General features: G+C 38.5%; 1 protein-coding gene across 1 annotated transcript in view; it reads left to right on the top strand.

Moving 5' to 3' along the window:
• The window catches only part of lrmda (leucine rich melanocyte differentiation associated), a 352687-nt gene extending 335688 nt beyond the window's left edge, over nucleotides 1-16999 (top strand). Inside the window, exon 7 of the mRNA XM_067422388.1 lies at nucleotides 15083-16999. Within this exon, the coding sequence (XP_067278489.1) occupies nucleotides 15083-15162 (80 nt within the window). The 3' untranslated portion in view covers nucleotides 15163-16999. The remainder of the gene's footprint in view (nucleotides 1-15082) is intronic.
• The last annotated feature ends 249 nt before the right edge of the window (nucleotides 17000-17248 follow it).

Here is a 17248-nt window from a genome sequence, read left to right as displayed (position 1 = left end):
AACTTTTTAATCGTCATATTAGAATGATTTCTGAAGGATCACGTGACACTGAAGACTTAAAGTTCCGCTGTAATTATGTTGTTTCTAGCATGTGATGTTTGGGAGCAGTTCTTCTGACCCTAATTGATGAAGCTGTGTAGCTTTTCATTTCTTAACCATGAAGGAAGACACATCATGGCCATATTCCAGGATGACGATGTCAAGATTCATTCAAGATCAAATTGTGAAAGAATGGTTGGGAGGGAGCATGAAGAATCATTTTCACACATGAATTTGAAATTCATTGAAAGTCTTTGGGATGTGCTGGAGAAGACTTTACAGAGTGCTTGATCTTGACCAGAAACTTCTTGATGGAAATACATGTTAGAAGAACTGTTGCCAAACATATTCAGACAGTGAATATTGGCAGTGTATATTTTCATTTCATGGTGAAATATGACCAGGACATTTTGGCAAGCATTATGAGATTCACCCAAACAGCCCGAGAACTGAGAACATATTCTGAGAACTGCGTAAATACTAAAAAGTTATTTCATACATCATATGGGCTTTTTGCAAAATTCATGGAAAGACTTCACTTTTTGTATATAATATTTCACATCACTTCATTAGCATGAGACCCTCTGGCAGATCGGTGGATGTCATAGACTTGCTAAAGACAGCAAGTGAAGGAAACTCCGCTCGGACCCCCACCTTCAATACATCAACCTAACCTTCGGTCTCATAATACAGCGGAATCTATCATATATTTAGTGTATACAGAGTTTTATGGTTTTACAATATGTTCTCAGCACTCTGTGGAAAATGAATATGAAATAGATGATTTTTAGTGTTGGAGGCCAACTTGTCAGCTGCAATTATGTGAAATGATTGTAAAGTTATTGAAAAACAGTAATGAACAGCACATGCATTTAACTATATATTCAGCTATAAAAACAAGGACCGATAATATGACTTATGGACTCCAATTGTTATGAATCTGGTTATTAACTGCCCAAGCTAAATGATTTTCAAAAATAAATCAATGACTGCAGACTTTCCAATGCTAAAAAAGAAAGCACAAATAATGAGAGTGTGTTTGTTTATCACCTTAGCTCACTCTGCCATAAAGCTGTGTGAGCAAACAGTATGTCATTAAAATTGGTTGGAAAAAGCTCATTACTGGAAAAGTTAAAACAGCTAAACTACTGACACTACTGAAAATGCTAGTTAGCGGTTTGCCATTGCTATTTTTATTTAGTCACTCCCGACAGTTATTGTTATACTCATCATTGCAAATAATGCTGTGAGGTCATATACACAAATCAGACCCTGTTTGATCACCATTAAAAGAATAGCTTGTTGTTGTTGTTGTTGTTGTTGTTGTTGTTGTTGTTTTTAAAATTCAAATCAGATAATAAGTACAACATACAGTATGATGATAAAGCATAGGAAAGTTTCCAATGGCTCAGCAAATTAAATGAAAGTTTATAGCAATATTCCTGTTCTAAAATTAATATACTAGTAGTGTTCTTACAAGCCACTGTCATGAAGGAAGCATTAGTTTCATTAGGAATACTGGTTCAATTATGTGTTTTTGGCCTTGGTAGCATTTTTAGCTGCTTTCTCTTTCCCTAAGCCACCGGTCTTATTTGTATGCGGTGCAATTTTCAGTTCCCATTCCCAAGACTGAGTTCGAGTGAAAAATGGCCCGCATTTTCTTGATAGCCCATGTGGATGTGGGGTATAAATGGCTAATGAATTACAGATGAACATTGACGCAAATTAATCTTCCTGATGTCCCTGGGTTATATGGCAACCATTTAAAAGTTTAATCAATACGCTAAAGTTGAAAACATGCAGGCGCTGCAGTTGTTTGGCTGTAATAAACATCAGTGGGGAATGGGGAGGCTTGCATCCAGTGCATGCATCATAATGACAGGTATTTATGTTTAATGGACTAAATATTTTTTATTGCATGAGAACAAATGTCAGTTTAACTCTGTAAGTTATGAATTTAACTTCCCTCGGTTGCTCCCAACAGATGATTGACATTCTCAAAGACACACTCAAGACTTCTTTTTCTCTTTTGCTTTGAGTAGAAACGCCCACATTTTAGCTGATGTAGAACGAGGTTGCTTGAGTTTTTTTCCAGAGTAAAGTACAGATGCTAAACTGTTTATTTTATTTCAAGGCTCAGCCGAATTTTGCAAATGAGCCTCTTTCTTAGTTTTTGATGCCTCTGCTTCTTGACCCATTGTTCAGTGAGACGTCTCTGTGTCTCGTGTTTTTCTCATGTCTGCGCTGATGAAAACCAGCCTCATCTTTTCAGTGCCACACATCTGTGTGTGTGTCAGGAGTGGTCAGTAGTTTGTGGTTCATCGCAGGCTTTGGGCTTAAAGCCAGTCCACTTTAGCTGCATATGGCTCCATTTGAACTGCGGCCCAGTACACCATCACAACTTCAGCCTCCCTTTTGATTGAATAAGTGACATTATCCAGGGTACTAATTTAATATCCTCCAACATTCCCTTCTTTCTTTCTTTTCTCCGGACATTGAGTGTCTCTCGCTCCGAGCAGAGGCAGGGGAACGCAGCTGCTCTTTGACAGTGCATGTGGATATTCATCTCTGCTGGTTGCTCATATTTATTATCTGTGTCTTTGACCTCTAAGTGAATGCAGTAACATGCAGAGCGTTGCCTTCAGGATGTCATTAAAACTGTCTTCTGGCAGGCCAGCAGTAGTTTCTTATTTTGGTTAACAGACATGGCTGTAAAAATCATATAAAATACAGCTTCAACTTTATAGCAGTTATCTCCAATAACATCTATAAAGATCTGTGGACAAAATCAGTGAACTCTGACATTTAATGTCATGAATTATCATTAGCACATTTTCTCACCAAGTGTTTAAAGGATGATAATTCAGACGCTTTTTACATGTCAAAAAGACTCTTGGGGCCTTTCTATGTTGGTGTAAGTCTGCAGTGGTGGGAAGCCATACTTTTAAAAGTAATATCTCTCATTCAGTGCTATGCTTGCAGGAATTTTTACATTGGAAGTACATTTTTTTTTATTTTTCCTGTGGAAAAGTTTATTTCAGACAGTTTGCATGGAATGCAATGTTGCTCCTTTAAAGATCCTTTAAAGCCACAATATGTATTTTTTTGCTGTTAGAGGTTGTTTATTCAGAACAAAGGCGTAGCTTGATGATACCTGGGTTTCACACAGCTTTTATTATGGCACAGACGACTACTTCCGTACGCTTCCATAACCAGCACTGCTTTTCATATTAGGTACATTATTTGAGCATGTTGAGTTGTGAGTTGAGTTTTGAGTTGTGTTATAATGCTAGTCTGTGCGTTCACTCTGTAGCTACTATGAGACACTTGTTGCACACTGCAGTAAGCTAGAACGATATTAGACATGAAAACAAATCATGAACGAGTAGGGCTGCAACTAACAATTATTTTTACGAATAATCAGACAAAAAGGCAATTTTTCATTTTATTGACAAAACACGCTATTCCACATCCTGTCCAATGCTGTCCTTCAAATAAACATGTCAGCTTAGTGCTATGAAAATATAGATAGTGAATTGATTTACCATTACATAAATTAACCATGGTTCTACAATGAACAAAGTAAACTATAGTAATGATAAGTAAATAACAAGGTTATTGTAGTTATTCAGTGGTAACCACAAAATAAACCATAGTTTTGGTTCAAATCCAGTTTAACTATATGGTATTTGTGTGGTTATACAAATGGTAAAACTATAAATGAACAAAAGAAAAAGAAATTATTATAATAAAACATGGTTTTACTATATAATATAGAACCATGGTTAATTTCCATAAGTGTAAGTATCTGTGCAATAGTACCTGTTACTGTCATTTCTTTATCCTGTAGAACATCTTACAATTATTTTCACTTACACGCAATGTTATAATGTTCTCCCTTTAGTCACTACTCTTGTAAAATACTTGAATTACATGTTGACTTTTAAACCTAAATTTAGCGTCCAAGAGCAGACATTTCAGCTAAATGAATGTTTGCGCTGAATATTAATGGTCTCCCTATTGACTGGTCTGTTTGACGTTCATGCATCCACCCCTCATTCAGTGAAATTTAACACAAACTGTCAGGACGCGCTTTAATGCAAAATGGAAATACTCGCATGAATTAGTACGCTGTAAAAATAATTGTTGGTTTATCTTAAAAAAGTAAGTAACCTGGTTGCCTTAAAATGGTGAGTTTATTGAAATTAAAAATGTGAGTTGATACAATGAAGGAAATTGGTTTAATAAATAGAAACTCAAAATATTATTTGATCTGAACCACATATAAAGTTTCACTGCGTCTTCACAAATAAAACACACAATTACCCAATATGCTTACAAAACATTTAAATTATATTTGAAAAAAGGTTGTCGATTGTCAAAAATGTTTATTGTATTAACTCAATTTTTTATTTCAATTAACTCAAAATTGTAATGTTTACATTAAATTTTAACATACATTTTAAATGTTTACAGTGTAGCATTTACAGATGAAGATATAACTACTGTTCTCTGTATAGATCAGTGTATATAAGTGTAAAATTAAGACACACACATCTGTCAAAGTGCATGTCAGGGTATGTTAAACTCTAATGCATTCTCTTGTTTTTGGTGTTTCCATGATTTCTACAAAATAAAACAACCGTAAATCAAGGGTAACACGGGTATGATGTCGTTGTCAAAAGTGACGCACAAACAGTCCATGTCCTGGTTAAAATTTCTATATGAATTTAAACATTCTTGAAAACATTTGGGACAATGTAAGTACAAGTCCACTAAATATTTAAATGTAATATTATGAAGTGGTTTTCAGATATTTGAATCCAAAAAATCTTACATATTGTGCCTTTAATGCAGCATAAGTGTATTTGCGCAACAATTGCCTTGAATGTTTTGACCAAAGATTGTCATAATAGTTTTGATAGTTTGCTCTGTGAAGTTTCTGGGGGCTGCACCAGTGGTTTCCAGGACAGCAAAACTCCCACTGAAGCACATCCTGTTAATTTATCAGCTACAAATAGCAAGTACAGCTGAATTCCACTGAAGCACTTGGATGCATTATAGTGCAAATTTGACAAGTAATGCATTACCTGAAAAAACACAACTTGATTATGTGTTAGCCCCAACAGCTGTAGGTCAGAGACGGTTGTTGTAAGGCCAGATAATGAGGACTCCATCACAGGATGTTGCTGCAGACTGATAAAGGGACTCGGGCAGATATATTGAGGCCCATATAATAGCACAAGCTCATGGCTGCAGCTGCTCACAGCCATAACTCACTCTCTCGCACCCTCACGGATGTCTGTCCGGCTTCCCTTTAGGTATTATTTCAAGCTTGTAAGATAATAAGGAAAGTTTAATTGCATTGTTAATTGATTTTTTTTTCCACAACATTATTATCCTGATTGATTGCAGGGCTGATGAGAGCATGGGATACAGCGAGAGCACAGGAAAACGCTCTGAGAAAGAGGGAGCAGAGAATAGATAACCTTGATGTTAAGAGCTACATCCTTCGGATACGTCTTTCCTTGACATATTGATGGCCCTTGAAAAGAGGGAAGCTGATTGTATGCATATCACTTCAGCGGCCAGTTGATGAATTTGTTTTTCCTTTTTTATAGGAGCTTAACAGGTTCAGAATTTTTTTCCCAAAGTAGTTTCTAAGTTTCTAATTTCTTCTTCTCACTACAAAAGTTTTACAGATAAAGAAATGAATTATTTTTATGGAAGTCATTTCAGTAACTGATTTATCCTTAATGAAGTTAGTTTCCTTAGGGTGCCTCCATTTAAAGACCTTTAAAAGTCTTTTGATTGATTCATTAAAGTGAGTTTGTGAGTCTTTTGATTTATTCATTAAAATTAATTAAATAAACTCAAGAATCAACCTTTCATGTATTTTAGAGATTTGTGCACTGAGCTATTGGTTTTGCTGTGTGTCTGCTTTATTAAGGTTCCTTTAAAAAGTCGTAAAATGTCTAAAAGTCTTGATTATATTTTTAAGAGGTCTTAAATTTAGTAGGCACAGAAAAATAGGAATTGCAATACGCTATAATGAAACTATTAAACTTCAAAAAGTGAAAGATGCACATTCAAAGTAAAAACAGGCTCACATTTTCAGAGCAGTTTGCCATCAATGAATACTATGCCAAGTTATTGCTCATGATCTACTTTTGAGGAATTATGACTGTTTATTTTATAGCGTTTATATCGTAGTATGTTGAAGATTAATATTAGGGTGCATATTTTATCTCCATCATCTCTTTAAGGGAGTAAATGGAAGTAGTAAAGCATATACATTTCAAAATAAGAGTCCCAGTGTATTGCTACAGTGTCAGCAAATTCCAGAAAAACCAATCAACCTCTTATTAGTATGCATTGAAATGTTAGTATAGTATTAGTATATTCAATACATATATTTCAATTAGGCAAAGGACAGATGTGTTGTCTGTTTATCTTTGTACTGTTCACTACTAGAATATTATGTATTTTTTCTGGCAATGTCAATTCAGCAGTGGCACTGCAAAGGTGCGGGAGACACACTAGAACTGGCTGTAGTGATAGTACAGTAGTGAAACAAGCTTTTACAGTGTGTGAGTTTTATGCATTTTTCATATCGCTCTTCCTGAGAGTTTTTAAATAGCGGTGTGATAAATGTTGGCTATTATGATTTCACCTGAGTTTTGCCAGAGGAAGAAAAGCAAAGACAGCGTGTTTCCAGTACGTCAGGCGCTCTCCTCACCGCCTGTGATAGCAGGTCATGGAGAGGCTGTGGAGGACTCGTGTTGTTTGTAATAAGCTGTGTGTGTGTCGGTCCTGTCTCTACTTCTATCTCACATGAAGACAACCTCCTCCTCTCCTCACCAAACATCCAGGTATGACAGGACGGGAACAATGCTTTCAACCTTTCCCCTGCCAGAGTATGCAGCATGGAAACATTAGCTCCCTGAAAACTTTTAATCTGTCACTGTAATGGCTGTATGTGAGTGTCTGGAATAAATGGGAGGCCAGGCCCTGACACAGTGTTTTTTTTATATATTTTTTATATTAGCTATCAGCTCATCAACCGTCCCTACGGGTTCAAGCTGGAGTCTGCTTTCCACTAACAGGTTATGTAAGAAAGAGCTGCTTCTGCATTTTACCTTTTCTCCTTCCTTTGTCTCTCGCTCCTCTTTTTTTCCCTCATATAATAAGCGAAGTGTCCAGCTGTGGAAGCTGGCTGCCGTGTGCAAAATTTGCAGTGGGCTGTACTATATCACGCATCACCCTAGCTGCCAGTTTACGCTAAACATGCTTCCCTGGCCCTGGCAGGCCTGTGTGTGTTTTCTTCTCTCTGTTTCTCTCTGCTCCCCAAAGAGGTTGTTTAAAGAAGTCCGTCTGCAGGGGGACAGGATGGACATCTCCCAGCCAGACCTGCTTTTTCGCTGACCACTGCTGTAAGCTCTTCAACATATGAGGAGGCAGTCAGGCTGTAATATTACAACTTCAGTCTTTCCCAGACATTGAACTGAGCCACACTTTATTAATCTTGTGCTGTTCTCTACTGCTACATTTAATGCATCAGACACTGCTCCAGAAACTCATTACAGGGTCAATGACAAATAATGCCAGAGATCATAAGAAATCTTAGTAGTAATAATTATTTAAAAAAAATTAATGTTTATACATTTGTTTATACAGTAACATTTTCAACCCAAATTTTTGTTGTGTTAATGTTAATGTGTAAACATAAATCTTTATTTTCCTTCCACCAGTTTTTAAATCATTTGGATACTCAGAATTGAGTTTCTGGGTACTCAATTATTGTTATTGTATTATTTATATTATGATCGGGGGGAATGAATGAATAAAATGTTTATAAAATAATGACTCTTTCTCTGGCATTGACGTAAATTTACGGCTTTCCATGTTTTCACAGTTATACTGCAGGGGGCGCTGTTATATGTCTTCTGAAAGAGTACAGAATCTCTTGATCAAAACAGGTGAAAAAGAAGCAGAAACAAGCGATTGCATATGCAAGCTAGTGTTGTAGTCAAGACCACCTAAACCGAGACCAAGACAAGACCAAGACTTTGAAGGGCTGAGACCGAGTCAAGACCAAGACCAAGACAGGCTGAGACCAAGTCAAGACCAAGACCAGTGCAAGTCCCCACACTTATGATAAAATGTGGAATATGCATATGATTGGCACTTCTCTCGTATGTGTGGGTGTGTAAGTGTACCATGAGAGAAGTTTTGATCAAATAATCAAAAGGCATTGCAGCTTTTTGCGAATAAATCTTTTTCTTCTATAAGCAAATAACACTTAACTTTTCATCAGTGGGAGGCACTGAAGACGACGTGTCCATATTGTTTAAAGTCAGAAGGCGTGTTTGTTTTGTGAAAAGCACTCGGTTCCGTTTTAAAACTCTAGACCGAGTAAAAAAAAAAATTTTGATTGCCACCAAAACACAGACATTTTATGCCCTAAAGTTACTCACCCTAAAGTTGTTTCTTTCTTCTGTTGAACACAAAGGAAGATATTTGGAAGAATGTTCGGAACCAAGCAAATCTCAGCAGCCGCTGACTGCTATACCACTATGGTAGTCAGTGGCTGCCGAGATCTGCTTGGTTTTCTCAGCTTTTTGCTCAAAATGTAGTTTTTTTTTTAAACTTACCTACATTCAAGAGTTGATTTAAAAAATAGATTGCATTAAGCTAAAATAACACTTTTTTTTTCTTTCCTTTGACATATTTCATGTGTAGATATTTATACAACAAAATATTCTGGTTGCCATGAAAATTATAGAAAATGCTGGCAGTGGCTGGCACTTTGAAAAAAAACAAAACAGGTAGGGAAAGAATTAAAAATAATAACAATAATAGTCATCTTTTTATTTTTATTATTATTATTATTATTATTATTATTATTATTATTATTATTATTATTATTAGGGGCCAAGCACCGAAGGTGCGGAGGCACCTATTGAAATCGTTAGTGTTCCTATTATTATTCTGCTTCTTCTTCTTCTTCTTCTTCCGCCATAGGAGTCTCTGGCAGCCCATAGAACCGTATGGTAAAAAGTTGTGAAATTTGGCACACTCATAGAGGCCAGTCTGAGCTGTCACTATAGCAAATTTGGTGCCTCTAACTCAATCCCTCTAGCGCCACCACCTTTCCAAAGTTTCACTCATATTTATGCTTATAACTTTTGACCCCTAAGGGCTAGAAACAAAATTCTTTTTTCATCGGATTCCTTGGCTCAAGCCGATTCGATTTCACCCTATGATGTCATTTTCCGGTATGCAAATTTTCCCGCCATTTTGAATTTTCTGAAAAACCTACTTTTTCGAACTCCTCCTAGGCCGTTGCTCCGATTTTCACGAAAATTGAAACAGATCATCTTCAGAGCATGTTGACAAAAAGTTATGGAATTCAAGTTGATTCGTCCAATCGTTTTCAATAAACGCACAAACAAATTTTACGTGGAGGTTGCAAAAACACACTAAAGGCTATATCTCCGCAACGCTTTATCGTATTCAAACCAACCTTGGTACATGTCATCACAAGCATGACTTGAAGCAACATGCAGCGTTTCGGCGCAGCGCCACCTACCTGTCCGGAGATACGAAAAATGCCTATTTTGGCTTATAACTTCTGAACCGTTTATCCAAAAATCATAAAATTGGTCTCATTAGATTCAGGGCGTCATGCCGAGTCGACTGATATCCAATTTTACCATGTCGGCCATTTTGGATGTCGGCCATTTTGAATTATGTGCAAAAATGCTGTATTTTATGAACGCATGAACAGATTGTTATGAAACTTGGTATGGGTCATCACCACGATGCCCTGAAGTAGCCTGAGAAGTTTCGAAACAGCGCCACCTAGTGGAGAATTTTTTTTTTCAAACGCTTATAACTTTGGGTGTGGTTGACATATTTTGATGGGAGTGTGTTTTTTGGTCTCCTGAATCCTTGCCGACTCCAACGATACCAGACTTGCCAGGTTTCGGCATATGGTTTGCGCAGAGTTGTAATTTAGTGCTTAAAAAACATTTGCTGATATCTTCGAAACCGCTAGTCCGATCGAGACGAAACCAGCCTCAGAAGTTCGGAAACATAGGTCGATAGCTATACGCTAATGCCCAAATCTCAAAATATTGATAGTAAGGGGTAGTAAAATCCAATCAAAGTCAGGTGTCAGTCATTTTTTACGTGTTTTTTCATATAAATGTCTATAACTCCAAAACAAAATGAAATATTTTCACCAAACTTGACACACATATGTATGGGCTCACTACGAGGACACATAAAAAAATTGGTGGGATTGTGCCTCTTGGTGGCGCTATAATAAAACAAAACATGAAATTCCCATTGACTTCAATGCAGTATTACGGTTTAAAATGCTAATGCTATAATTTAAGAATGCACTAGTGTATCATTACAAAACTCGGTATGTGTCTTCCGCTCTATGTCCCGAAGATATTCAAAAAGTTTCGGGGCAGCGCCACCTTGTGGTCAAAAGTTGTAATAAAATGTACAAAAATGCTAATAACTTTTGATTAAATTAGCCTATTGTAATGAGACTGGTCATAATACATTCATTGGCTCATGCCGAGAAGATAGATACCAATTTTGCCATATTTTGCAAACATATCTGTGCTCCATCTTGTTATTTGTTAAAAATCTACTTTTTCAAACTCATCCTAGACCGTTTGTCCGATTTTCACCAAAATTGATCCGTATCGTCTTCAGACCATGCTGACAAATAGTTATGGATTTCGGATTGATAGACAAAACAGTTTTCATATACCACTGCAACAGAGTTGAGCCATGATGCAAAAATGACTCTTGAGGCTGTATCTCTGCAATGCTTTGACATATTGACACCAAACTTTGCATGTGTCATTGTCATCTCAATCTGACTAAACCACATCAGTTTCGTAACAGTGACACCTATTGGTCGAAAGTGATAAACCATTAAACCATTATTATTGACTGGATTTAAAATTTGACTGCTATTTTGCCTAAAATCAACTTAATAGGTCCTTAATGGCTCATTGTTGCAGTTGGCTTGAGACTTCCAGCCATGCTGGCATGTCTTGTCTTCTTCTTTGCGCTTGGCCCCGATAATGGCTGCTTGCAGCTATATTTATTATTATTATTATGCAAGTTTTCATTTCCTTTTTTATGGTTGTTGCCTAGTCATATGATGACATATTTGTTGTCTGCATCGAGTTTTGTTGTTGTTCTTTTCACTTTTTGTCAGGTTATACAATATTTTTATATTCAATATTAATTGTGATCTCTTTCACTGTCACTGAAGTGCTGCTGCAGCATTCTTATACTAGTCTTATATCCTGGTGAGGTGAAGTGTATGAGAATCTCCTCTCAAATCAGCGCTCTGATAGTCAGAATGAGCATACAGGGATCCAGCGGCGGTACCTCGATCCCCAGGGCAACTGCAGCAGCTGGAGTGCAAAAACCCTGTCACCCCCTCAGAACAAGTACTTGCACTGGCAGAGCTGTCCGCTACCCCCCCAATCCCCCCCACACCCGTCCGCAGAGCAAGGGGGGTGCTGACACCGGCGTAGACATCTGATCTGATGCGAACAGACATCTCCTCACACTTCACAGTTTGGATCACCTCAACTCGCGAGGATGGCAGGGAAAATGAGCGTCGCTCGGCTACAAAAGTCCAAATTTAGATTGACTGAGTTTGTCTCCGGGCCTGCGGGCTGACACGAGCGGGCCCGCCACTAACTCGTTGCGGAAGGAGAGCGCGGGACTGGAGTGACACGTCGGAGAAGGCTGGTTGCCGATCTCTCGTAGTGGGGGAAGGGGAGGAGAGGAAGAGGGGAGGAGCGTCTACTTTGAAGCGACGGGAGAAGGAAAGTGTCAGATTTGGTTAGGATCCAGACTGGTGTTAGAATATGCTTGGCACTAATATGGCACCAGTATCTCTGTCCTCATCTCTGTTCACTGTCAGTACGTGCGATTCCGGGGCCCGTCTCTCTCCGGCTCTGACAGTGTCTTTTCGGATTATGTTAGTGGTGCGCTCGGAGCGCTGCTGCAGCTTGCCCATCACTCAGGCGCTTTGTTTGAAGCCTGCCCTTTTTTGTCATTAATGCACTTGATGTCTATTTAAAAACGGCGGCGAGCACAGTATCTGTTTTCCTGTCAGGAGATCATTGACAGCATTAATGCCACTTGTCCTTGCCTCATTTACTAAAGCGCTGACACCTAGCTGCAGTCTGCCACATCCATCAAGCGGCTCTATTTCTCTTTCTCTTGCTGGCATGTCAGAACGATCCTGTCTTTAACACACTCAGACTGGGCTGTCTCGACACATCACCTATAGGCCTCACAGTCAACTAGCATTTTCAGCAAATCAAAAGGAAGATGTAAACAATACAAACGCTGCGTTCTTGTTCCTAACACTGGCATATGTTTTGCCAGGACATGTATTGTTGAGGAATGAGATATAAGTGAACGGACACTCAAGCGCTCGATGAGTTATGAACAGCTTCAGTGCTAAGAAAAAGAAATGATGTGGTGTGGTGTTAGCCGAGTTTTATTTTGATTTAGCACCATAGCAACACCCTAGCAACCATCTAGATCACTCTAGCAAATGAGGAGTAGTGCCCTAGTAACCACCCAGAATACTATAGCGTCAACTATCTAGAAACATAAATACTCAGAACACCTTAGCTACTGTTTTGCAATCTTAGGGACCGCCTAGGCACCCTTAGTAACGCCATAGCAAAACACTGGCAACTGTGTATAGCAAGGCCCCTAAAAACATTTTAGGGACCACTAAGACATTTCTAGCAACTGCCTAGCAGTGCCATAGCAACCAACCATAAATCATTAGCATTGTCCTAGAGTTGTTAGTGTGTTGGTAAGGATTTATAGTTGGTTGCTAGGGATGTCTCAAACACTGTAATAGACTCCTAAATGATCTACAGGAGTGAGTGGCTGGTTCTCACAGTTGATCATAATAAAAATAGTCAACTGTGTTAAACATCTGCGTCCTTGCCTTGTAGGAGTGTTAACGCTCCTCCAAGGGCCTGTCACAGTGTCTCTCTCACACACCTCCAGAGTGTCTGGACAATGAATGATGGACAATGAATTAAGCAAATGGCCATGTTATCAAGCATGGGATCAGTACAGTGAGCTCACTGTTGGTCATCATCCTTATAGTTTCATCTCTCTCTCTCTCTCTCTCTCTCTCTCTCTCTCTCTCTCTCTCTCTCTCATCTCTCTCTCTCTCTCTCTCTCTCTCTCTCTCTCTCTCTCTCTCTCTCTCTCTCTCTCTCTCTCTCTCTCTCTCTCTCTCTCTCTCTCTCTCTGAAGAAAGCGATCTCTTGGCTTGTTATTGTCTAGACAATGCCCTCAGGCTAAATGTTGTCTCTCTAGTGTTCTCAGACTTTAGACGGATGCACTGTCTCCCTCGACACACCTTTCATGCCAGGAATTTGAGTGAGAAATGACGGATTCTGGAGACAGATTCTGGGTTTTATATTTGCAGTAGAGTGTGTACTTTACTGACAAATCGCTTGCTGGTGGATTTCTCCTGTTTTCATAAGTATTGATTTGTGTCTAAATCATAAAATCACTATTGCTGATCTGCTGGTATTATGATGACTACAAATACAACTATTCACTTTACTCTTTAGCCTATAAAATCTATCTATTTATCTGTCTATCTGTCCATCTTTCTGTCTGTCTGTCAACAGACAAATGTATGTCAATTTGACCTCAGCAAGCAATTAGAGGGGAAATAGATAAATAAATATATTGCAATAAAATTAACAACTAGTAGATGTGTATTGTAGCCTAGAAATCTAGACACACCCTAGCGGCAGCAAATCTAATCTGCCCGCAAGTGTCGTCTAGCAACTCTCAATACACTTCTGATCTGTAATCCCCAAACTCTTGGCGGGCCAATCACATCATGTATAGAGTCGGCAGGCGGGGCCATAATGACGACGGCTGAGTTGCGTTTGCGTGCTTCTAGTTAACACAGAAACTGGCGAACGGCGGTCTTTCGAATCAGCTCTGACCGTGACTCTGGAAGACTTGGAGTTAAGCTTTTCTCTGAGAAAAGAACAAAGAACGGCACTGAAGTCATTCTTATAAAGGGAAGATGTGTTCGAAGTTTTGCTGAACCGGATAAGGCGAATGTTTAATCTATCCAGCGAGCTCTGCTTCACCTTCGTTGCTCTGTTGGTTGTAGCGCTATCCTATCGCGTGCAGAGGGAGTCTGAAAGACAACCGTTTATCCGCCATTTAGATTGAGCCCTGTCAATGGTGAGTTTCCAGACCAAACATCTTGATGTGGATCTGGCTTGTCAGGCTATGTGTATTGATGACCAAGAGTGTGAATCTTGTGATGTGAAAATTCACTCCATTTATTCATGTTTATTCCAATCATGCATCAAGACCCAAGTATACTTCATTTTCCGAGTTCCGCTCCATCCCACGCACGTTCTTATTCGTACAGCTTTCAAAGTATACTCAATCGCGGATGGACATGTTGGACACAAGCAGCACAACTGCGGTTTTGTACTGTACCAGACGTCAGAGGGCAGCGCTGATGGTCGTGTCATGTACAGGACATTCGCTCGGAAGGATAGAATAAGAAAAGTAGCAAATCTGTTGCATGCAGTTTACAACAAAACAAAAAATAATGGAGAAAGATTTGCTGCTTTGTTTACTGTTTTGTATCGCTCTTTGTACATCACAACTGAGCGGACCTTTCTGTGTCAACATTCACCTTGAGTGTGTGTCACGCGGACAACCAAAGTATACGTCAGGCTTAATTAAACATTTAACATGGACGAGTTACTGTAAAACAACAAGTTATTTCTTTCTTATGAAGTTGATTTTTAGACTGTTAGGTGTAAATAATCTGAAAGTTGTGTATTTTTGTGCTAATCTAAATCTCTCACAGTCCAAACAGGACACAAGGACAGCATCTCATAGATGCACCGCAGAGTTGTTTTGACATTGCCGATGTTGTTAAATGTCATTTTGACATGCTCTTCTCTCTCACTTTCAGGGGTTTTCACCAAGTGCCGTTATGTCTACTACGGCAAGCACTCAGAGGGCAATCGATTCATCCGCAATGACCAGCTTTGATTGACAGACGGGTCAGTGGACAGATTCACGAGGGGGCTTTACAAAGATATCCTACGCATATTATTAAAAAATATACATGTTGCCACACACATTTTAAGCAGCCAAACACAGCCCTCTAGTGCCGTCTGCTGAGTGTGCCTTCCCTGCCACCTCCCATCGCTCTCGCTCCGTCTGAGCAGTGCCATCCAGATTGACATGATTGCCTTTAAGCAGCCCCGCTATGCCGCGGTGACAGACACACACGCGGCTGAGTGCTCGTCCTGACAGCCGCGGCTCCATGATGGATTGCCTGGTCCAACTGCTGCTCTCCCCAGGTCAAAGGTCCCACCTGAGGCTTCAGGCTGCCCACACGGAAGCCCAGGATGAGCTCCTCTCAAAGTCAAAGCTAAAGTTAAAGAGAAACATCAGGGGGAAAGTGTCACTTTTGTTGAAGTTTTACACTTTATCCGTCATTAAAAGTAAAGCTTATTACATGGTTTTGCGACCATGTCATTTTCCGTACATTACTGTAGGCGTAATGTCAGTTTGAGTCATTGGAGGCTTTTGTTCCCCCAAATAGGCCAAAAAAAGGCTAATGAATTTAAAGATAAACACATTTTTGTTTAAATTTATTAGGCTTTTTTAAGCTTTAAAAATAAAAGGCATGATCATCATTAAATGTCACGATGGATTAATAGCATCTTTTCCCATTTTAATTTTTTATTTAATTATTTTTTTAATGAATCTACGATCCAAAGCTTAATTGAATGTTTTCAGCACGAGTCCTTTCAGAAATCGTGCTGAGAGGTCCTCCCAGAATTCTCCACTCTGTGGCATGTGTGTGTTTGCGTGTTTGTGAGGTGCATGTGCATGTCGTGTGTGAAGTTTGTGTGTTGCGGGGGCAGTTGTTGCAGTGCCGGAGCCTGGAGGAGCTGTGAAAGAGAGAGGTAATGAGCTTTGCTTTATTTCATTCTTTCTCTGGAGGGAGAGAGCAAAGAAAGACAGCAGCTCTGGCAGTGAAAATGGAGGAGGTGGATGTTTGTATGTGTGAGGGGGGAGTCAACAACTTTCTCCAGTCTTTTTGATTGTTTCCTCGTGCAGCTTTTGGACTTGCGTTATTTTAATGATTTCTTTTTCTTTTCTTTGTATTAAAAAAAATCTATTTGAAAAAATCCATAATAGCCGTTTGCTGTGTTTTGGCAACATATATTACTGGCAGTGGGCAAAAAGTTGGGCAAATATTTACTCCATTAGGTGCACTGAGGATGATTAATGTTTTATGTTCGTTATTATTTTGCTGCCTATTGTCACCATTTTTCTTTCTTTCTTTTCTTTCTTTCTTTCTTTCTTTCTTTCTTTCTTTCTTTCTTTCTTTCTTTCTTTCTTTCTTTAATATGACATTCCACTTTTAAAGCTCAGTTCTTGCACTGAAGTTTGTATACAGAAAGACTTGCCAAAGATCCTCTGCAAACAACATCATAGGTTTATATTTTAACCAAGTGTGTACAGTGGACATGCAAAAGATTAGCTGTAACTTGTTTTAAAGTCGACTTAAGATGAATAATATTGATGCGAGATTCGATGTTTAATTTGTTGTATACAGTAGATCCTCTTCATATGTCTTATTATATTCCATTTATATTTTTTATAATTACAAAAAAAATTATACTTTTTAATTTTTTTTTACTTCATATTGATTTATCAGACTGTAGTAGTTGTACTTTTTTTTTTTTTAAATTGCTCATCGCAATATATATTTATGTCTTTTTTGTCTGTACTGGAAATATTGTATGTAATATAGTTTGATGGATAATGAAACTACTTAATTGTTTACTTTTTGATTTAAAAAAATCCTGTGATATCCACTGTTAAGCAATAAAAAATTGTCTGGGGAAAAAATCTAGTGTTCTTTAATTTTTATATAATATTATACATATACTTAATATTCTATTATTATTAGGAAATGGCTGAACTTTATTATTTTTTTAGTTTCTTGTAAGCATTCATTATTAATGACATCATTTTGCCTGGCACCATTTTGTCTAATTGCCGTGTGTTAAACGGCCTCCCAAGTATGCCATCCAAATTAGCCCAGCAAATGAGAGAC

This window comes from Pseudorasbora parva, chromosome 17, assembly GCF_024679245.1.
Source record: "Pseudorasbora parva isolate DD20220531a chromosome 17, ASM2467924v1, whole genome shotgun sequence".
Lineage (NCBI taxonomy): Eukaryota > Metazoa > Chordata > Actinopteri > Cypriniformes > Gobionidae > Pseudorasbora > Pseudorasbora parva.
This window is presented reverse-complemented; position numbering and strand designations above follow the sequence as displayed.